The 24,123-nt window shown below is 36.8% G+C and overlaps 1 protein-coding gene across 1 annotated transcript; it reads left to right on the top strand.

The window, feature by feature from the left end:
• On the top strand, positions 1–19,902 carry EIF2D (eukaryotic translation initiation factor 2D; the record flags this gene model as incomplete). Its single annotated transcript, XM_072425324.1, is given in 15 exon segments — positions 1–84; positions 4,261–4,451; positions 4,763–4,846; positions 5,348–5,438; positions 6,207–6,314; positions 6,704–6,963; positions 9,137–9,254; positions 11,102–11,147; positions 12,958–13,061; positions 14,412–14,567; positions 16,256–16,345; positions 17,084–17,179; positions 17,780–17,900; positions 19,001–19,175; positions 19,595–19,902. Coding segments are annotated over 15 exon segments (1,767 nt in total). The 3' UTR covers positions 19,666–19,902.
• Positions 19,903–24,123: the final 4,221 nt, after the last annotated feature.

Genomic DNA, 24,123 nt, shown 5'->3' with positions numbered 1-24,123 from the left:
AGTTCCCTCTGTCTTTTAATCGGCCGTCATGTTCTGTAAGACGTTCCGAGTGAAGTCACATACTGCCTTGAAAAGCTCGGACAGGTGACGAGTGTTCTCTGTGTACTTATTGCCGGCCTCTGGGTATATGAGCAGCATGGATAGTTTGTGTGCAGACATGACACAGGCAGCACATTAGCTGCTCTCATTGAGTTCCTATGTGTTTCATCGGCCTACAAAGCTCAGCAGTGTGAAGTTACTTCTTATGAGAGCCCAGAACTGATATTGTTCATTTATTTGGGGAACTATGTTATACACATTTATTAATGGTGGGTTGTTTTAGGTCAAATTGTGGTCTCAGGTAAAGCAATGTGGTTGGGTTTGTAGTGTCATTATATTATAGAGACATTTCAGGACTGATAGGCCTGATATTGAGGATATTCACCCTGACACAGCACTGTCATAGACAGACCCATACTACAGGAACCAGGGCTGGGAGTGGAGCATGGACGCCTTTATTATTTATTTTTAGGGGACACATTGCTTTAGTGTATGAAGCCTGGCTAAGGAAATGCTCATAGATGAAAATTATACATTCATTTCCTTGTGATTTGCTAAACTTTTTTTTAAATAAAACTACTTTTATAATTTAAATAAAAAAATGAAATATATTCATACAGCAAAATTCAAACTTAATTGAGTGAAAAAGACCTAAAATTTCACTTCTTGTCTGTGTCCCCTATTGGGTGTGCTGTTGTCACCGACACAGGAGCAATGTAAACATTGTCGGACATACTAACTTTGCTCACTGATATAAAAGTGTTTGTGTCCACCCAAAAAAAAAAACTTTTTAGCTTATTTTTTTTTTATTTTACGGTTACAGTAGAACTCTTCTGCACATTTCTGATTACACTGGTAAAATTGCTCTCCTGGTGAAATCTATTGAACTAGGCTGTTAGTTTGACTGCTGGGTCCTTTATCGTGACACAGGGACAGGAGGGTCCCTTACTAGGCTGTGCCCTCTGACCCCCACTGGGCCCTGCAAATCTAGTTTTATTGGGAAACTTTTTTCTATACTCACTTATGTTTTTGCCTTGCTCTATACCCATAATTTTCTGTTGTTGCTTTTCTTCCTGTGTAGTACAGCTTTTTAGACTTCTACAGGGCTTGTTTACCTCATTATGACACAGCACCATAGAAACCTATAGCTGTATGTTACAGGGGAGTGTAGGTAAGGCTAGGGGGAGAGAATGTAGGTAGGTGCGGTGTGTAAAAAGTGCACTTATCCTTTAAAGCATATCTAAACCCACAAACAAAAAGATAATATATTACAGCTTACTAGTACTTTAGTGATGACATTTTGTTTTTGTCAACCCCTTTTTCCACTTGGTGATTCTGTCCGAAGCAGTTTTGAACCAGCACAACAGAAACAAGGTAGCACTAATAAATCCTGCTTTCTGTTTTTTTAAAATCTAGATTGGTGGTGTTTTATACTCTTAAGCAGTAGCTGAGTATTATGTAATTGATAACAGCAGGGCACAGGTACCTGGCATGATCATCAGTTTTTTTTTAAAGCTAAACTCCATCCTTCACTTTAGTCTTGAACAGTTTTACCATAACCCCCCCAGAGGTTGAAACTGGAGTCGTGACTTAAGTCACCTAATGAACGACTTGCCTTTGAGGTTTTCTCAGTGACTTGCAAATCGACTTGTGGCTTGCTGTCTCTGCTGACAGCTGAAGGGAGGAAGGCAGTGAGGCTTCTGTAACACAGCCTCCCCCCTTCAGCTGTCAGAGGAGAAAACTTAGAATGCAAGAAAGGTGGGGAAGAAGGCGGTGTTATGTTGCAGAAGATTCACTGCCTTCCTCCCCACCTTTCTTGCATTCTAAGTTTTCTTCTCTGACAGCTGAATGGAGGGGGAGGCTGTGTAACAGAAGTCTCACTGCTTGCCTCCCTTCCCCCTTCAGCTGTCAGCAAAGCTGTGGACTTAGAATGCGATCCTGTGCTCAAGAACAGGATCAGAACCCTGTTTCTATATGGGGACAAATAAGGGTAAAATTAAGTCACTTGACTTTGGAAGAATTCTTGGTGACTTGAGACTTGACTTGGTGTCAATGACTTGGGACTCCACTTGGACTTGAAGGGTGACGACTTAGTCCAACCTCGTTCCCCCCAACCTTTACTGAAAATGCCTGCTCTAATTTTACCTTACACAGTCAGCTTCTTACAATTTGCATTAGAATGTGTAGCTGCTCAGATATTTGCCTTTTCTTGCTGATGGACAGCTACTTCCTCAGCTAATAGTCCCAGGCCCCTTAAAGGAATTTGAATTTCCAATTTCCAGGGCAGTTTTCATGTTGCCACCAGCTTGGCTGCGTTGTTTGTCATTTACTTTGTTTTCAATGCTGTAGATTGGCTTAATATAAGCTGAAAAGTTTTAGTACACTTAGGATAGAATTGAATTCCAGCTTTTGGTCCACATTGAGTGTAGGCTTTGTAAGGGCTTTTATCAGCTTCTGTGAACGTCAGGGTAAGGGTGAAAGAAAACATGTAGAGTAGTTTTGTACTTTTGAGTAGTGTTAAACTTTGTGCTATGCATTGGACACACACATACAGTACATGTGGGTCATATCTGCTTACACATTAGCCTAAATATCTTGTTAGATTTATTATTCATGTTTTCATGTGTCCCAGGGCTAATGATTACCATTGTTGGTTAACATCAGTTTTCTTCTATTTTCTTCCAGATTTCTGAGTATACTCAATAGCATGTGTGTCACAAGTTAATAACCAGTAAAAGAATTCTAATTTTATTGTACCTGTGGCAGCACACAGCATACATTGTAGCCATGACATGCTTCCATTGACACTTTCCTTGTTCCATTTGTGCTGCTAGTGGCATAGAGTGGAGTTCCAAACAACCTTTGTTTGGTAATTACCATCCTGCAGAGTGTCCCCTGCGCTTATTTTCTGCACACTCACTGCAGTGTTGGAGACACTGCTGTTGACTATCAAACAGACACGAAAACCTAGGACACCAATTTGGCCTGTGCTGTACAGTGGCTGAGTCTGGGTCTGTGCAATGGAGCACTGACGTTATAACTAATGGGCTCCCTCCTTCTATTGTCAGCAGGGAACTAGGAACTAGCTAGGTCACTTGGCAGTTTAGTGTTTATTCTGGTTAATCCACACCAACCAGCAGAGGCTACAGCATGGGCTAGGTTCCTTGGCAGCTAGATGTAGGATCAATATTAGCAGCCATAAATTCCTTTTTTGAAAAATTTCTGGAAACAAGTATGTATGTATCTATTAAGTAAAAGCTCTATCTTTAACTAAAACGATGTATAATATGTAAGAACATTCTACAAAAGGTAAAAAGAATAAAATGTGAAACATAGACCTCTACAAAATAAACAAACACGCTGTGAGGGTATAAAGTCGATAAAGCTCTGGTGTTAAAGTCACTACCATAGCATTTTGGCAAATGACACGTACCATGATGGTGGAGTCATCAGTTGTGCTGCCTCCTAAATAAGATCGTGGACCCCAAATATATTGCTCCTCATACTTCTCTAATTCTCTAATAAAGGTTGATACAAAGATAGAAAAATCCATACTAATATTTTAGTTAGCAGATCTGACTAGACCTGAAATAGTTATATTTCTCATATGTAAAAGTGCTGAGTTTTAGGGAATTAAAAGCGGCTTAATGATAAATGGCTGGTAAATTCAGGTCAAGATAGTTTCGCTGTGATTTATTGTACTAACTAGAGTTACAATGTAATATCTGGCTTCATTAAAAAAAAAAATTTGATGAATATATACACTTTGTGCACCTCGTGTTTCAGGGCTCTTAAGGCATTCTGTCAGATGGTATCTCCATTATGTTAGTTTATGATTGATTTGGCCTTTCCCTTTCATTTGCTAGTTTTTAATTCTTATAATTATTGATGTTTAACATTACATGTTGGGTGTTACAATAGATTCCTGTTATCAGTAGGCTATGTACAGCACAATACAGGCCCATCCCACCAGCTATTATCTGCATTGTGGAGACTTTAAATGTTGCTACTGAATCTAAAGTTAGGTATGTGAATTAAAACAGGTTTTATTAAGTAAGTTTATGATCAAAGAAGTCAAAATATTAGCAGAACTAAATTTCAACTTCAAACTGATATTGTCTTTCTCTATAAACCCTTAACCAGCTTGGGTCTGCAATGCAAAAAAAAGGTTAAAATAAGCAAGAAAAACATTTTCAGTTTTCCTTGTTTTCCATTTTACAGGAAAAAGTTGCGAGGAGATATCAGCAATGCGTTTCCTTTGCTAACCCCTGAAAAACTTGCTGAACTAATGCCACCTAAAGAAGACCTGACTGTTGTAAAATTGTTTGTCCACAAAGGAGATGCAGTGTCGGTCTATGTCCACAACAAAAATCCTATAATTTTTGAAGTAGAAAAAAAATTCTACCCTACAGGTTTGATTTTTGTTTATATTTGCTAATTGTCAGATTTCAGTATTTCTCCAGTTTTTGTGCTTTGTTTATATGATTTTGCGCGTTAGAGCTATCGGCACTGAAATGACCTTCAGCCAGAACTGTGACAATAATCAGTATATTTAAAAATTCTTTGTTTCTCTCCTCTTTTAAAGTTTCCCTTTAATCTAAGCTGTAGTGATTATAACAGGGGTTTCTGCATATTTTAACAGTTCAGGGCTATTTGAGCAGTTACATGCAAATCTTTTGTTTATAAATGTGTTTAAAAAATGTGTTCTATTTTATTCAAATAGTGTACACTCTATGGCGATATCTAGATTTTCTCCCGGTATTCAGTACTTGGCCACCTGTGTTTGACCGAATGACTGGAGGTGCAGGTAATTTCTTTATTTTGTGTTGTTTTAATAGGATAATATCCATTAAAAGTATAATAAGGACAGCCATTTTTTGAATGAGCTACCCAAGGCACCACTACAAACCAAAAATCTTATCAGCAGCTCCACTTGGGAAGTTGCTGAACGGAACAAAGTTTTGAAAGTGCTCTGAAGGATACAAATTGCTCATATGCCTTTTTGACAAGAAACCCACAACCACTTACTGTACTAGAGCATATCAGCAAATGCCTATTAATGTATTCCAATATCTCTCCTCACCACTCCTGGGCACATAGCAGCTGAAATTAGTGTCTGGGAGTAGTCCACCACTTGTCTAAATGTAGCCTTTACCAAGCTTCTGATGTTTGGGTTCAAAATGTTCGATACAATTTGTAGTGTGTGACAATAAATAATTTTGAACATAAAACATGTTTTGTTTTTCTTCTCTTTTTTCAGCAATTAATTTGTATATTTTAAGGTCTTCTTCTCACATCTTTCTTTCAGATTTGATGCTGCCTGGTATTGTGGTATCATCATCAGGTTTACCTGCGGTACAGCAGGGCACCCTATGTGCAATCACCCTAGTAGGAAACAGGTACACAGTATAAAATATGGATTTTGTTAGAATAAATCTAATTTTTACTCTTAGAAATCTTGCTACTATTTTTGTTTTTTTTAACTATACCTTCTTATTTTCTTTATGCACTATAAAAGAGTGACCAGAAGCAAACAGTAGGCATGGGGAATGTGGACTTGCAAAGACAAGTAGAGAGGGATTGTCAGTGTAAAACATATTTTGTATATGTGACTTGGAAATTAATATAGTTGTTGTTTTTATAAAAGAATAGTATTAATAATAATGTTGTACAATCAATGATGTAGTATTGATTCTTTTATATGAATGTTGCATGAACTTGACACCTAATTTGATTCTGAGGAAAAAAAAACAAACATTTGTGTAGATGTTCAGTGGATGTTGGGTATGCCTGAAGAATTAACATTCAGGTACTAATGCTCTATCACACCATTTGCATTGGGCCGCATTGTAATAGGAGATATTACCAATATACAGGTTTGTTTTGGATTTTGCCCAGAGATGGACTTTAGGAAAAATTGGCTTCTATCGAGAAGAAACTACTTGTGCTTAACACCGTTCATATGGTGTGTCCATTTAAAAGGTCATCCAGGTATTCAAAGAATCCTACTTTAAGTATAGTAGCTGTAAAATAACTTTGCTATATATGCAGTTAAAAAGATATTGAAATCATAGCTGTATCAAATGGAATTTAAAAGCTTTATTTTTTTAACCTTTACTGCAATAAAATAAAAACCGTTTTCAAATAAATGTTTCATTCTTCTACAGGGCTCCTGTGGCAATAGGTGTTGCCACTATGTCTACAAAAGACATGCTGGCTTCAGGAATGAAAGGCAAAGGTTTCAACGTTTTGCACACCTATAAAGATCACCTTTGGTAAATAGGTGATTTTCTTTGTTAGCATGAGTATTAACTGATTAGATTAGTTTAAAACATTTTTTCTGTGGTATAATAAACCTCTAGCAGGCATTTAGAGTATAAAGACAGATATGTTAAATTTAATGTGCTGGAAAAGCTTTGATTGTCCAAAACTCTGTCTTCCATCCAATAATATAGATGTAATTATTTTATCTAGTGAAGGTAACATAGGTTATAGTTTTATTACCTCTCTTTATATTTATAATTTGTACTGACTTTAGGTCAAAATCTTAAAAAGATCTTTTACAAAATATTTTTTTTTTCAGTTATGCATTTTTCCTGCAAAGCTAATGATTAAATGCTAAGTATTTCATTCTACTTTTTCCAACATTTAACTTTTATGTCAGGGCTTATGGGGATGAGTCAGGCCCCCCTAACATTCCACCAGAGGAGATTGAGGTTGTACCATCTGCCAAACTTGAGGAAGAGGTAATTCCTTTGGACTCTGAAACTCCTGCTCCTAGCACAGAATTGGAAAATCTGAACCTGGAGGAAGTCACAGCAACAACCCAGCAGAAAGGTGGAGAACTAAAAGAGAACACAGAGATATTAGAAGAGGAAAGCGTAGGATTGCCATGCGATGATAACTGCAATACCTCCTCACAAGGTTGTAATATTTCTGTATTATGAAGCAACTGTCAATACCAAAAAATAATATTCCACATACTATATATTATAAAGAATGAATGTGACAAGACAAGCTCTGATTTCATAGGTAATTTGTAAGTGACAAGTACAGTTTCAAATTTTTATCCCTTTATATGGTAGACCTAGAGCTGTGGAGGACAGAGAAAATATACTACCCCTTTACTTAAATAAATTTGCAATTTCATAGAACACTTTAGATATATATATTTTAACTGTCTCAGCAGCCTCTGTAAAATGAAATTACAGTGTGCTGTCTTTATCTTTAGATGATACCTGTATCTAAGAATACAGCTTGCAACCTGACACTGACAAGTATTTCTGGTTCTGGGGAAAAAAAAATGAACACAGGATGGAGTAGGCCACTCTGCCCAGGTCGGAGGCGCCTTCAGAAAACGTAACTTGTCATATTATAATTCTTTTATTTAGTAGTAAAGGGACTGTATGGGCATAGCAGACTATTACGTAGCTGCAATACAAATATTGTAATACTAAAAGGCAAAATAGAAAAGAGGGGACCAGAGGGGGATCTGTAGTGTAGTATTAAAGCCTCCATGACATTCTGAGGATTAAATATCCTTTTTATTAGCAAGATAAGTACATTAAAGGTGATGAGTTCTTTTTGATGGGTAACTTCAATATGCTAGTTGATGACCACAGTTTTCACCAGGCGTTAAAATAGGCTTCTCTTTTCAAATTGATTAATTTTACTAAAATTGGGCAATGCCAAGTTGATTTAAAAAAAAATATCAGGAGGCACTATCAACGTCTGACATCCTAAAAGCAATTAGATTTCATGTCATTCAAATTAGTAAGAGTATGCTTAGGTGAAAACCATTATAATTTCTTACAGAGATTAGCTAGTACTGGAGAAACAAAAATAAAGATATAGGATATACAAACCATAACAAATGTAGATGATAGAAAAGTGTCTAAAAATACACAGTGAGATCACATTACAGCTACATTTACTTAGGATGAGGGTGACCTGAATGTAGCAAAAAATATTATGAATAATTTCTGTTCAGACTTCTTAGAAGTAAATCACTGTAAAAAACAGAATGGAGTGGGGGCCACATATATTTTTATATTATCAGTAAGCATTTATTTACTGGGAGTGTAGAGCTAAGTTTAGACAGGCAGTGGGAACAGTTGTTCATGGGTGTCTCGAGGTGGTGGGCACCTTGTCAGCCATTTAACTTTACCAACATCGACTATCAATGAATGCATGTTCACAAAAATTTTAAAAAAGGAAAAACTTTCAGCTTTAATCAAAAGAATAGTGATTCTACCAAGAAGCCTTTGTTTCGATACTTTTTGATATATGGTAAAAAAAACTGCCTTTTGTTAAGAATAATGATTCTACCAAGAAGCCTTTTTCAGATACTTTTTGATATATGGTAAAAAAAAACAAACAAAAAAAAAAAACTGCCTTTTGTTTGTGGACTTCATTTTCACCCCATCACATGTAGCCCTAGAAGACAATACAAGTTACTACACCAAAACCAAATGAGCAAGTATGCTTGAAGGTTATCACTATTGTCGGAAAAAAAAATTGCAATAGTTTTAATACACTGCTTAATATTGGGACAGAAAATTTGTTGAATTATTTTAGATACTGAGTACAGATAGTCCCCGGGTTAAGGACATCCGACATACAGGACGACTCCTAGATACGAACTGGCTTCCCTGCTCCCTTGTGTGATGCACGGATGCTGACCAAGACAAACTCTGCAGTTCTTTCTTTTTGCATATCAAAGCACAGCTTGCTCCAAACGTTAATAAATGTCTAGGCTCCATAAAAAGATTTTTTTTTTTTTACTTTGTTTGTGATTAGTTCACTGTGGGGATTTTATACAGTAACCGACACCACACTACCTAATAATATGTTGAGACAAACATCTGTCCTAATTGCATTTAATAAAATAATGTACCTGTTACTACTTACATACAAATTCAACTTAACTCGGGGACTGCCTGTATCCTAAAAATCTTTTACAATTCCAAATATACCTTTTGTTAGCTTGAGTGACAAGAATGGTCCATATTTATTTAAACTTTGGCATTGTAAAATTATATTTTGATAGACACTCCATGGTTGATTCATTTTTGATCATGGTTTGATCACATTTTAGAAACCATGGACGACCTGTTAAACCAGTGCTTTTTTCATGCATTGAAGTATAAAGTGAAGAAATCAGACCTTCCCCTGCTTACAAGTACATTTCTTAGGAATTACCTTTTTGCATGCTGGTAAGTTGATCCTGTTTATTTTTATGTCATTGAATTTAGATTCAGAATGTATGCCAACTGTTATTTGTCATTACGTAGCTTAAAAATACTTTAATAGGCAGGTCAGATCACACCTAAAATTTATGTCCTGGAAGCTTGGAGAGGATACCCTGGCAGAATTTTGTAGTAGACTACGATTTTGAATACTGATAGTGAAGAATATACTGTGGACAGTCACAAGTATTTTTTTTTTTGTAATGGGCATACACTAAAGGGGTGCAAACATAGCCACATTTACATTTACCACCTACCATTTCTATTTAATTTCATTTTAATTGGGATTTAAAAAAAAAAAATCACATCTTTGTACATACTTATTCATGGGCATACTTGAATGCAGTGTTAGTTATCGCTTATAAAAAAAAAAACTTCACATCTTTGTATGTTTGTATTGCATGGTTTGTCCTATAGGTGTTTTATTTTTGAGGACACCTGTAGTTGCAATCTGCTCCAGTACATTATTATTATTATTGTCTCCCTTCATATATGAATCTGTATATTTGTATTTTATTTCTGCTCATTTTAGTCCATCTAGTACAGTGTTCTCTTAACAGGGCACAATGCAACACATTTTAGTGCTGCCAGTTTGTGCCATAAATAACTAGTAACCTCTATAACTGTGTCAGCTTTTATTGTTCCCTATACTTTGTTTCAGCTTTCTAATGCCCACCCCCTTAGTACATCACATTTTTTCATTGCCTTTGCGATATACCCCAACTTTGCTACTGCCCATTGCTTTGAAAAGTAGAGATCTTAAGATCTTAAACTGGGTCTTCACTGATGGTTTTTAAAACACATGTAAACGTTCCTACAAGGTTTTTTATGTATTTTTATGCACTTTTACTAGCTTTTTAAAGTTTGCCTTTAAATCGCTGGAAAATGTCTATGCCGTATTTTTCCCCTTTTTTCTGGGTTTACATTTTTAAGCACTTATAAATGCAGAAAAACCCTGAAATCAATGGATTAAAACGTTGCAAGGAGCGTTATCTATAACACTCAAAAGCGTGCCTCAGGTGTAGATTAGCCCATTGGAATGCATGGAAATTTCAAACGTGGGCTTTTAATTCCTCAAGTTAAACGCTGGGGAAAACGTCCATGTAGACTAAGCCTAATGCCAGCTGGGTTTACAGGTGCCTTCCTCTTCTAACTGAAAGCGATTTTTTTACCTTGTACACAAAGCCTAGCACCATTCTTCATAATTTTAAAAGGCCGATCACAGAGCTCCACTAACGCCAGCCAGCAGAGTTTACAGATGTCTACAGTATTACAGGATCTTTTTTTTTTTTTCTCACAATATATTAGTGCTTGCTCATAGTACATTAGTGTGGTGGTCAGTGGGGATAATGCCTCTTAGATTGCTGTCCAGTAGGAAGAATGTCACCCCTTATAGCCACAAAGATAACTGGTGTCGGTTAAACTGACTTCAGAGGCACAAATTGTTCATTACTCAAGGAACGCCTAGCAACCTTTGGAGGAGCTCTGTATTTTCACAGAACCCTAATTGAGAAACACTGCTATAGTGTTTTGTATCATTAAAGCCTTAACCCAGTTATGTCCCCAATCCATCCCCCTATAGTAATATAATACTTCTTTTTTTAGAGACCTGCCTGGTTGTAATTTGTAATAATGCCATGTACACTAAAGTATGGCAAAATATGAATAATGAGAACATATTGTAGAAAAATGTGAAAGTAAATGAGTACGGAAAAGTTTTTTCCTCTAAAACAGGTAATAGATACTGTTAAAAATGAGTTAATTTTGTATAGAAATAAAAAGACCTGATGATATTGTCGTTTTTGTTTCTTTAGCCCTGAGGGACAGCAAGTTGATATTAAAAAGTCTAGCTACAAAAAGGTAATGTACTTTATTTATTTTACTATTTTGCCTCATTATTTGATCATTAGGACAGTGCAATAATTAAGAATGGGCTGGCAGTGCACAGAAATGGACCAAACAGAACCAGAATACACAATGTCTAAACTTCTGTTTTAGCTTGCTGTTGAAAATATCATTGGCATTTTATATGGCAGTACTATCACTATTATGTCTTTGACTTTTTTTTTATACCCCCAAAAGACTTTTCTCATCTAAAGGATAGGAGAGAACACGTCCAGATGCAAATCATTGGGCACTAATGCCCAATCTCCACATACTTAATGCCACACCACACATTTAAATGCAGCCTGCATCAAAACATGTTACTGCAACACTTTCAATGCATTCTTTATAGAAGTGCAGGGATATGTTGCAAAGTTTTGCCTAAATACCAGCACAGCATGCTATTTTAGTTTTAAAGGAAAAGCAACATGATAGCCTCCATAGGGACTAATGAATTGCTTTTAACTGAAAGCTTCCGCAGTATGTTCAAACAATTAGTGGTTAAAATCCTAAAACTGGGTTACTTGAAGTGTGTCTGAAGCAGTGGAGGCTAGGCCTAAAACAACTTGGCTTTTTGCACACAATGGTCCCTACACAATCCTCTAGTTTTAAACCAATTGTAAATAGAGAGCTCTAGATGCTCTAATGTGCTTACCTAGTGAGGCCATTCTGTCTTTTGGAACTGCTGGCACGTGTGCTAATTTGTTTGGTACAGCAACTTTTCAAAAGTTGATAATTTCCATGGTTTAATAGATCAATAGATGCTTTTGCGGACGACTTGTACACTGTAACAGTTAACAGAATGATGTAACAATTAGTATTGTGACTTTTTACCAGTCTTACATGTAAGACTATTCCATAATATCTGCTACTGTAGCTGTGCTTTGCATTGGAAAAGGAGTGTGTAATACACATCCTAATGTGCTTTACAACAGCATGTAAATTTAGCTTGTGGACAAGCATTAAAGTAAAGAAACACAAATATAAAATCATAAGGATTTAAAAAGTAAAGAAAATTTAAAGATTGGCTTTAATTCCCTCATTATATGTATTATTATAGCATGATAGTAGATTTTTTAGACTCCAAATTATTGCAATTTCAATTCTTAGATTAACTTAATAGTATTTATTTAGAGTAGTAGTAGTGTATATTTTTGGAATATATATATAAATATTTAAAATAAGTATATTTCTGAAATCTGGAAAGTGTGCCCAAAAAAAAAATAAAGGGATAGAGAAGTAATCACCAGTATTGCCTGTGGGTCACACTGCATCTGATCTTACATCTATAACCTAACAAACACTTGCTTGAGTTTCATTCTTCCTAAGGCCGTGGTTGGTTTGCCATCCTATTTAGAGTTGATGTTCAGCAACAATGGTCATTCTACCACCTAAATCCTAAGTTTACTAAAACAAGGACCTATCGAGTAGCCACATAGGCCAGTTTATTGTTCTGCTATGATTGTTGCTTGTCTAATCATGGGACACGATAAATAGGACATAGTGTCCTGGCTGAGATTAACCCTACCTGAATTCAGTAACTTTGCCACTAAGCTGCCTAATTCGCTCTTGAAGTAGAGCTTAGCCTGGTCTTTGGCGATTAAATATCAGGTGTATTCACTGCATTGGAATTGTAGTCATGATTCTAGTATATAGCTGTTTTTGATGAAAGGTATGATTTTCATTGGGATCCCCTCTTATTCAAATCTTCATTGTGCCTCAATATACATGTACATTTTATACTTATCTTTTATTATTTACCTATATTTATTTTGTTCTATACTAGCTGTCAAAGTTTCTACAGGCAATGCAGCAGCGTAACATCCTGCAGGTAAAGGAGCTTAGTAAAGGAGTAGAAAGCATAGTTGAGATACAGTGGAAGCATCCAGAGTAAGTACACATTTATTCAGGTACAATTTATACTTGACATGGATAAGTACACCAACACAACTTTTAAATTATGACTTTGAAGCAGTAGTTTAGGGGAACTTACCACAGTCTGAGTATAAAATGCTGTGTTCTTGGGAACATTAAATACAGCCAAAGGGGTCCCAAGGATAGAGATGGTGATTGGTGTGATATCCACCCCAAAAACTCTAATAGAATTTATTTAGACACCAAAGACAATGGGGCTTTTTCAAGTACCTACACTATATATAGAAATAATAAATGAAACTAACATTACAAAAAAAATCCATATTTTATATATGTTTATGTACAGAACACAGTAAATAATTTTGCATTTACACTGACAATCAAAATGTGTATGCACCAAAATCTCCACTTGTGAAGAGCGAGAGAGACCATCTCTCTCTTCAACTTAAGTGGAGATTTGCGCACACAGTTTAATTGTGCCAGCCACTTGACCCGAGCTTATCCAACCGTCTTCTTTCTCCCTAGAAAGAACTATATCCATGTAATACACATATTCAATCAAGTTTCAAGGATACCATGTAAATTTGGGTATTAATCAGCATGGTAATCTGATGAAGCAAACCTTGTATGCAAAAACACGTCATCACTCTTTACCCATCAATTTTAAAGTTGACATTATTTTTTTCAAGCTTATATACAAATAATTTGATTGTTGAGCTTTGTCAGTGTAAATTCAAACCTGTTTACTGTATTCTGTACACATATGTATTTTAAAAAGTATGGGATTTTTTGTAAGGTTTGTAAAATAAATAAAGTTTTGTATTTTCTATATATGGTGTAGGTGCTTGAAATAGCAAATTAGAAAATCTTTGTCGCCTAAATTATTCCTTTTTTATATTAAAAACATGTTTGCAGACAAATTCTAGGTAAATTCAAAAATTTACTAAACAAATAAAAACATACTTAGGCTTCATTCATTTTTTGGTGAATGATTATTTCCAGCCTTCCTGGCAACTTCTTAGCAAAACCATTAAATTGACAAAACTTTTTAAACTTGCCAAAACCAGTGTATGATTCAGTCACAGTGAAGGCCAAGTCCATATTTTATATTTAAAGTAAGCATTAAGGAAGCTAAAGCTAAATGTACCTGCCTGGGTGGAAAATTGGAAGCTGAATTCACAAAACAGCAAATGCTCTGTTCACCCACTGTAAGATTTTATTGCAATATATGTTTCCACTCTGGCCAGTCCAATTTATCTTGTAAACACCACATACTATACTGTACTGCACATTTTATTTCTTTAAGGCATTATCTAGATCACACATTTGATCTCTTAACTCATGTTTTGCTTTTTTCCCCCCAAGTATAATATCATTTGTTGCTCCAGCCACTGCACCTCCAACAGAGACCTGTGAAACAGCAGAAATTGGTCGAAAGCAGCCATATCAGCCTCCTGAAATAATCTCTCTTTATGGGATAAATGCAAAGATGCTGCCTTTATTTCAAGCATCAGGGCACAAGTAAGAAATAGGAGATAAGATAAGTAAAGTGTGCTAATTTTAATGTTTATATATTTACATTTGCATAAAACAACAAGAAAAACTGTCATTTATGTAGGAATGGGTATTAACTACAATAAAAGAAACAAAATAGTTAAAAATTTGCTTTATTATAATAGAATATTATATTAACCATGCATGGATGTGCACACATTAACTGGTTTGTTCATGCTTATCCAGGTTAATTATCAAAGTTTCTTTTAGTTTTTCTGACTTCCACTCCCCAGCTCCAGTATATGCTCCACTCACATCACTCTTATGTTGGGCCTTCCCTGGCTAGCCAAAACTACATTGATCACATGACTGCACATGAAAACGCCTTTTGACAGTATATCACATTCACTAGAAAAATTTTTTTGTTTACATAATTTTGGTTCTGTACATTAAAACCAACCATTACATTACATAAAATCAACTCCAGGCCTTTTATCTGCCTAATTGATAATGACATAACAAAGGAATTGCCAACACCAGCCCATGTGTTGTCTGTCAGCCTTTGAGTCAAGTTCCTTACATTTTTATGCAATCTTTTTGTTCAACCCACTGAATTAAAGCTGAAAGTCTGCAGTTTAACTGCATCTGAGTTGTTTCATTTAAAATAAATTGTGGTAATGTACAGAACCAAAATTAAAAAAAAGTTGTCTCTGTCCAAATATTTATGGACCTAACTGTATGTAGAATATTTAGAAATGTTATTAGTGTCTAAATAGTACCCTTAAAATATACCTTAGATTTCCTTCTGAAAAATAGCACTGCACTTCCCATTCACAGAAGCTCAGCCTCATAAATCTGCAATGTAAGACTGCTGTTCTTGATTGCCAGCCTCACACAATTCGGAGTGGGATGTGGCAGTGTCACTAGTATTTTCCTTAATCTGCCACAATCTTTACTACTGGCTCATCCTTTTCTCCCTCTCCTGTCATCCATCTGCTGCTCCGTATCATCCCTCAGTGCTTTGGCCAGAAGGAAGGCAATAGGAATGCTTCCCTTGTTGTACCTTAACAATGACAGGCAGTGTTCACCATTCTTTAACATGCCAGTGATGAGCAAGGCATTCATATCTCAACAGCCTCCATTCTGGATTCTTCTACTTTCATGAGTTCCTAAAAAACTATAGTTCATAAATTTTCTAGATTCTAGGAGGAGTTTCTTTTTTAGGGCAAATTTACAATGCCATAAATGTTAGATCTGGAACTCCAACCCTTTACCATCACTTGCATCTCTGCAACTACCCACCTTTTCCTGTTGATGTAAAATGATTTCTGCTCTCCTTCTCATCTTAAACTTGGTAACGTGGTATGGTATCATTGCTGATAATCTTACTTGAGCAGTGTGTAGATCCAATTGCATCTGCCAAAACAAGGTGTTTGCATTAAAGTTTTTCTTTTTCTTTCCTGAGTTATGAACAAGGTCCAAAGCCTGTGTTGTAATCAAACTTAAAGTAGGCTGATGAATAGATGCATATGATGCATAGATGGAAAATGTTATTAAAACACTTTGTTTTGTTACTTTGTCTTTTCTTAGTACATGGACTGTGCTATTCTCAATTCTCATACCCAGTGATTTACAAATATAAGTAGATCTAGGCAATAAATAAACCATGTGATTTTAATGGTTTACAGCATTGTTTGTTTTTTTTAATTTTGCAGGAAAGGTGACCTGCTCACTCAGAATGATGTCAGAGGTGTCATTGTCACATATGTCAAGACCAATGAGCTAGTTCATTCTGATAATAAAAAGTGAGTACACAGACCTCCTGAAATGTATTGGCTCATCAGGCCACTCTACAAAATTTAGTTTAACGAACACAAGGGTTTTCTGACCACCATTGTGCCCATCCCTTAACTTTTGACTAAGCAGTACTGAGTTCAGCACTGTAATATATTGGTGCTTTATAAATAAAAGTTATTATTTGTACTAATAAGCATATTTATAAGTATTCTGACAGAATTACAAAGCAGTAAAGGTTTTTTTTTTCAGTGCACACTATCCCTCCTATATTCTGGGTTCTGTTGTACATGGGCTTAGTATAGGTTAAATTTGGGCTATTCCCATCAACAATTGAAAATAATCAGTGGCATACTATTATAAAACTGTTATATAAAGAAAAAAAATCTTGAACTTTGCTTAATCATAAATGCTGCCAATTTACATTATCCCAGGTCTCTTTCATCTATCTCAAACACATCACATATGGCAATTTAAAGGTTTAGTAGCAGTGTTTCTCTCTTTTTTTGCTTTCTTGCAATGTAATGTACGTTGAATGTAGGTCAATGTACCCCTAGTCATAACAGGTTTCTCAACATAATCTGCCCTTCAGTAATAACTAGTTGAAAATCTGATGTCCTGAGCAAGGAGACCACGCTAATATTCTAAATGAATATGGTACAAGGAGACCACGCTAATATTCTAAATGAATATGGTACATAACTGAATTAGGCAATATGATCTTTTTATTAGAATTTTTTCTTTTTCAGCTTTGTAACCGTTGACCCAGTGATATGTGACTGCTTACTCAATGTATCAGAAAAACATGACATTACACTTCTAAAGTGGGATGACCTATTTGCAAGGTACAGTTTTCAGTTGTTTTTCTTTTAAAGGCTGAAGTGAACAAGGTCGTGTGTGTGTGTTTTATTTATTGATGGACATAATTATTTCTGTAGCAAGCACTATAAAATGCAAAAGATGTCCTGTATTGCATACCTTTGCAATTGTTATAACTGTAAAGTGGTCTTCATTTTATTTTGTTCTGAGATGTGTGAGATCAGCATTTTTTTCCTCATTATAGGAAAAAGCCTCCTGTAAAGGAGTATCCCAGGAGGCTTTGAGCTCCTATTCTGTCTTTACTATCGTGGTGGTAAAGACAGATGGGGAGGGGCTTCACGGTGTAAAAAGGTTGTCTACCCTTTTATGTAAAGCAAAAATTTAAATGATAGGTCTGCTTTAACAGCAGTACTGCACTAAATGGATGATTCTTAATATGCCCAGTGATGGGAACTGGGAGTCAATGAAAGAGATTCAGACCTATTCAGACCTTGCAGCTTGCCCTGTATTTTCTTGATATGGATGAGTATGGGTCCAGCCCAGTTTTGTTTTATGATTATCGTTGCCTTAGTATTCCTACTTACTGTGTGAACCATGTGTTTCAATTTTTTTGGGTTGTGCCTTAGGTGTTTGGAGAGAATGCAACCTTCACATCAAGTTACTTTTCCTGGGAGCTCTCCTGTTGTCCGTAAGGGAAATATTGAGCCCATTGATATCACTGTTGCACAGAGGACATCAAACAAAAAGGTAAAACTATATAGACAAGTAAATGGTTTAGGTAAATAATGTTTGTGTGTGAGTATGCAAAAGTGTGTAAAAATGCATGTCTATTCAGGCATAACGATATACATTAAGAATCACACCCAGCCCAGAACAGATTTGAAAAGTTGCATTCAGGACACTAAGCAAAATCAGTTAAATCCGTGATCGGCAACCTTTTTGGACCAACAAACCACTAAGTTTACCCCCTCCAGACCCCGCAATCGCACGGGGCCGGGTGTCACTCAGAGGGGAAGAAATTTCCCCCATAGTGACATTATGATGCCAGAACCCGCCTACTCTCCCATCACAGGTCTTAGACTGGGATGGGAGAGTGGGCGGGTTCTGGCAAAGACACAACCTGCCCTCTTTCCTGAGCTTGCGATCATATGAAGGACATGGTCCTCGGCTCTGCCCGCACCGGCCAGAGCCTCGGACCACCAAAATTTTCTCTCTGGCCACCGGTTGGCGATCACTGATTTAAATCAAATCTACCACCTTGTTGTTATATTTGTGCAAATATTAGCTGTATTTCACTAGGGCGTTTGCCCTAGCACATTAAATGCAGAAAAAAGTTTTGTACAATTTTTTTTTTGTTATTTAATGGCATGGGGAAGTGGTTAAGATGGCAGAAAGAAAATTAGTCAGATTGATGATATTCTGTTTCTGCTTTTTTATTACTAAAAAATATCCTGAGCTGTCACCTAAACATCCCCGATATAAAATCTAACTTCATTTGAAATATCCAGGGACTTCATTGACAATGTTTCTTGACTTTTTTAACATGAGGGATTCCTTAAAATAACTTTCAGGTCTGCAAGGAACCCCTGCTATAATTATTATATCCACAGCTCACAGTACATTAACTTGGTGGTCAATAGAAATAATGTCACCCTTACAGATAGCCAAAAAGGTCATTGGTGTCACTTCAACTAACCTTAGAGCACACATTTCTGATTGCTCAAGGAACCTTAGCAACCTCTGCAGGAACCCTGGTTAAAAAACACTGTCCTTGGTCCATCATGCCAAGAGTCATTTGTTAAGGTGATATTCAAATTCAAAGGTTTATTGTGTTTTGTCTTTCACAGGTCACCATCATCAAGAACTTGGAACTTTATGGCCTAGATCCTTCCTCAGTTGGCAGCCTATTACAGCAAAGAGTTCAGGCAAGCTTCTCTTGTACAGCCCTCCCTGGAACAAAAGACAGAGTACAGATGCAAATTCAGGGAAACCAAGTATCACAAACTGGAAAATTGCTGCTTGGTGAGTAAAATGGTGATGATATAGTCCTAATTGTTATCAGGGTCATTCAAATTATCTGTTAGGAGTTGTAGGTGGGGGAGGGGGCACAGCTTAGGCAATCTGTCAGATGGTCAGTAGCCCCTGATACACAGAGGGGTACTGGCAGTTAAGCTGGCACAGATCACATGAGAAGAGCTGGTTGTGTTCATGGAGTTTGACACCTGGATTCCCCAGCTGTGTAGGAGCAGCACTGACAAAAATGTGTAACGGCAGCCTTGATTTATAAATTAGTGCTTTAATGAAACATAGTTTCCTTTTACCTGCAAATACTGTGCAATTGATTTTACAACACATTGTAAGGTTGATATGCAGTGTTTTTAAGATTCAGATAATGTTGACCATTTCAAGAAATGTACTTTTTTTTTTTTTTTTTTTAACAGAACATTTTAGGATTCCTCGGAAATATGTAAATGGATTAGACCTGGCAGTTAAATCGGGCAAGAAGAAATAAAATCAAATAACCCAATAGTAATGTGGACATTTTGTTTTTTTCTGGCCCAATCGAGACAGCAGTCTAATGATATGGATGGCATTGGTGATCTCGCTGCCAGTATTTATATGCACTGGTGTTTTTAAGACTGTACATCATTGTAAGAAACCTTTAGAAGTTGTTGAAACATCTGAATGACTCCTAAAGTTTATCTAATTCAAAAGTTAGTAGTAATAAAAAGACATCTTTATTATTGAATTAGTGTTTTTTTATCTACAAGATCTGGGTGCTGCTGGATCGTGACACAGAAAAAGATTTTGATGCTGAATTTTACAAGGTAAGTACAGTGAAGCTAAAGTGTTTGATTTAGGCTTAGTATATAAGTTAAGTATCTTAGCTTTTGTTGAATTCCTTCTGTAAGTTCTAGTTGCATGACTTTTGTCCTTCTCCTATGATTCCACATGAAAGTTTTAAATTAAATAATTAAATACTGAAAATTTATAAAAAAAATGCTTCTTCTGTTTTAAGTAAAAACTGAAAAGTTATGAGTGCATAAGTATTAAGCCATTTTGCAATGAAATCCCTAAATAAAATCTAACCAGTCTATCTTTAGAACTCACATAAGTTGATTAGGGTCCACCTGTGTGCATACAGTAAATAGACAAGTTTTGAAAGGTTATGACTCTACAACACCACTAAGCACACACTTTGATATTAAGGAGAACTCTAAACAGGTCAGAAAAAAGTTATAATAAAGATATGTTAAGATATAGCAAACTTTGAATATCCCATGGATTACCATTTTAATCCAATATACAAATATGTAACGAACACTGTACCAATACAAAGCTGACAAGAGAAGGCCACATTAATCAGATGTACAACAAAGACAACAAGGATCACAGGAGTTGCAAAGATCCAAGGTAGAGATCCACCCTAGGCCATACACCTTGGCGCAAACGTACAATTTGCTATCACTCAGAGAATACCACTCCCACATTAAAGGATAGTGGCAGCATCATGTTGTTGGGATAATTTTCATCATCAGGGACAGGAAAACTGGTCAGGCTTTAATGCGGACCTATCACCCAAATTGTTACACCATTTTTATGTAAAGTAAAAATGTTATTCATTTTTTCTCCATCACCGCTGCGATAAAGACAGAATGGGAGTGCAGAGCTTCCTGGGATACCTTTGTCACGCATCTTAGCAGGCTCCTCCTGGCTGCTCCTTCTGCGCATGCAAGGGGCGTTTTCCTACATTGAGAGAAAAGAAATGCTAATCTCACACATGCGCACTGAGATGGGCATTTCCCCCCCTTTTTACAGCTGGCTACATCAACCGATCTGGCCCCCTCACAGTGCGAGATCAGGTGTAGACAGAAGATGGTGGCGCCCAGCTCTGAGGTCCCCAGGACAGCATTGTTTTTTTTTTTTATTATTTTCAGTTTAGTTCCACTTTAGGGAAAGATGAATGACACTAAAATGCAAGAAAATATGACAAAATCCAAAGGGGATAAATACTTTTGAAGGCACTGTGCTTTAGATGAACATTAGCAGTGCACAATAGTATGTACAAAACTGTGTATCTTTTTGTTGTATCAGCCCCTCAGCAATTTTTGGTTCTTGTGGCTTCCTCCTAATGGCTTGTTTAGACTCAGCTTTGCCCTTTCGACGTGCACAAAAGCTTCCCAAGCTCGTGGCAAGTCCTAGAGAGGACTGTAGAAATCTGTGATGATTCACAGAGGCTAAGGCTATGTACACATGTGCAATAACTGTCGTCGACTGCACAATGCATGAACGAGTGCTGTACATACAGCACTGTTCTGGTCCGTGGCAGCACCCTGCTGCACTTTTTCCCCCTTTACTTCTATTACGATCTTTCATCGTCCCTCATCCGTGTATCCGCCAGGATGGTCATGACCGCTGTACACATGCCACATTCTGGCCCAATATCGGCCCTGAGAGGCCCATTGTTGCTACAGATAAAAAAAAAACCCTGTAGGTTTACAGTACTATTGCTCTTTTGTTTGTTTCTGGGGTAATGTATTAATAAAGATCAGAAGTTACAAAATGTTCTATCTTTTCCATTCTACCCTTTCATAAACCCTGGTCTTCCTGCAAAAGTTTTTTTTTATTGTTTTGTCAGTTAACTTCTTACTTTATTAACCACCTTGAATGTGGCAATTGCATTCCAATTTAACACTGGGATATCTATTTGGAAATGTTTTTTCACACGAGATTCACACAAAGGTGTGGTATGATTCCAGGGAAAAGATTTAAAAAAAAATAGACACTGCATGTTTTGATATTTCTAAAAAAAGAAAAAATTAAAAAATTACTAATACTCATTTACAAGGAATATTGTATCAACCGGCATGGTTGTGTCATTCCTGGTGATCAAGCTCCCTTTTGTTGTTCCTGTAGTGCCATTACTCCAGTCAATGTCAGGGTAGTTGAAATCTCCTATGATTAAAACACTTCCACTTTTTGCTGCTTTTTCTATCTGTGCTAGAAGTTGATTTTCTATTTCTTCCTTAGCACTGGGGGTCCTATAGCAGGCTCCAATAGGTAATTGTGTGTTATTCAACCCCACATTCAACTCCACCCACAATGCTTCCACCTCATTACTCGTTCCCTCCGCAATTTATCTTTCACATTCACTTTTAGATCACTTCTCACATACAGACAGATACCACCACCCTTTCGTTTGACTCTGTCTTTACGAAAGAGAGTATACCCAGGAATATTGACAGCCTAGTCATGCGAAGAACAAAACCAGGATTAAGCAATACCAACTAAATCATAATTCTCCTCACTCATTAAGGCTTCCAACTCCCCTATCTTGTTTGCAGGACTTCTAGCATTGGTAACAGGCTCTTTAAACCATTGCTGCTTTTACTATCATTGTTTGCAAAAATAATTTTGTTTTTCAGTACAACTAGTACTGCACAATCCAATGTTTGTTTGTAACATGGAAAGCGCCTTACAATTATCTATAATCCTTCCCCCAACTATCCCCAATCCACCCTCCACTAGTGTCTAAACCCCTGACTAACCTTTCTGCCACCTTTTTTAACTTTACCACCCCCCTCTGTCCTAGTTTAAATATCCCTCCACTATTCCCCTAAATCTTTCCCTTAGCACAGCAGACCCCCTTTCATTTAGGTGCAAACCATCTCTGGCATACAGGTTGTACCCCAAAAAAAAGTCATCCCACATGCCAAACCCTGGCACCAGGCAGACAGCAAAAACCATTCAGTTGAAGGGATCCGGGCGACAAACTATTCTATCCGTCCTCCTGATCATAGAATCTCTTATGACTACCAATTGACTGTTCCTTCCTGCGTTTCCCTCCCTACCGCTACTTGATGTGCTGCTTTCCCTGTTAGGGGTAGCAGTAACATCTGGAGTTGCCACCACTGGGTCTGCCACCTGCACATCTTCACATAACTTTGCAAACATGTTGGGGTGCTCAAACACAGGGCTGGCCTTCATTTTCTAAGAGCCCCTACCACTCCCTCTAGTTACATTAGCCCAACTCCCTACATGGTTATCCTGACTAACCTCTCCAACCTCCATATCTAAGCCATTAACTGCCTGCTCTGTGAGCAGGAGACCATTCTCAATGTGATCCAGTGATTTCAATGTTGCAATCTGCTTCTCCAGCTCTCCAATGCGAGATACCAGAAAGGCAACTTGCTCACATCTATCACAGCAGTATTCACCTACGAGCTGTTGCTCCATTTGGGCATACATATGGCAGACTGTCCACTGAACCAAACTTTCCACCTTGCTAACACTCATTTTCTTACCTACAATGTTTGTATGTTTACAAGGAGGTATACAGGTTTACTTACAGTTTGTGGTTACTACAAGGATTTAACTTGTTTTGTTTTCAAACTCCTGTTTTTTCTAACTTCACTTGATTGAAAAGCCACTTATTTCACCAGCCAGACAGTTAGCAAGCTCAAGGTGAGTCTGCCAGGAACTTAAATCACCACCAGGAACTTTCATGAACCACCAGGAATCTGCCAGGAACTTAAGTCACTACATGATTAAACAATAATGTAGAGGTCAGAAGGAGCCACAGTACATGGCAGAGTACAGAAGCATTTGATATTTGCATGTCCTAAAGATGGATGACTGCAGCCTTGCCATGGTTTGATGATAAAGGCATGCACTACTGGTGAGGTGAGTATTCTACAATTTGTCTTGCAGCAGACCTCTACAATTGTGCTGCAAGACCTACAGAATCAGTTTAGGTGCTGGATCATACTGCTAGAATACTTCTTAAATATTAAGATATAGCATTCTAGATTAGTTTTAAAAAAAGTCTTGTTTTAAGTCTGAGTTACATATGAAATGTCATTGATAATCTTCCTAAATAAATTATGCAAATCAAGTTTGAAAGACATTAGTTGTTAACTTTGTGAACATTGTGATTTTTTGTGATGTGAAGTGTAATGGAAAAAAAAAA

Source organism: Pyxicephalus adspersus, chromosome 1 (genome assembly GCF_032062135.1).
Source record: "Pyxicephalus adspersus chromosome 1, UCB_Pads_2.0, whole genome shotgun sequence".
NCBI lineage: Eukaryota > Metazoa > Chordata > Amphibia > Anura > Pyxicephalidae > Pyxicephalus > Pyxicephalus adspersus.
This window is presented reverse-complemented; position numbering and strand designations above follow the sequence as displayed.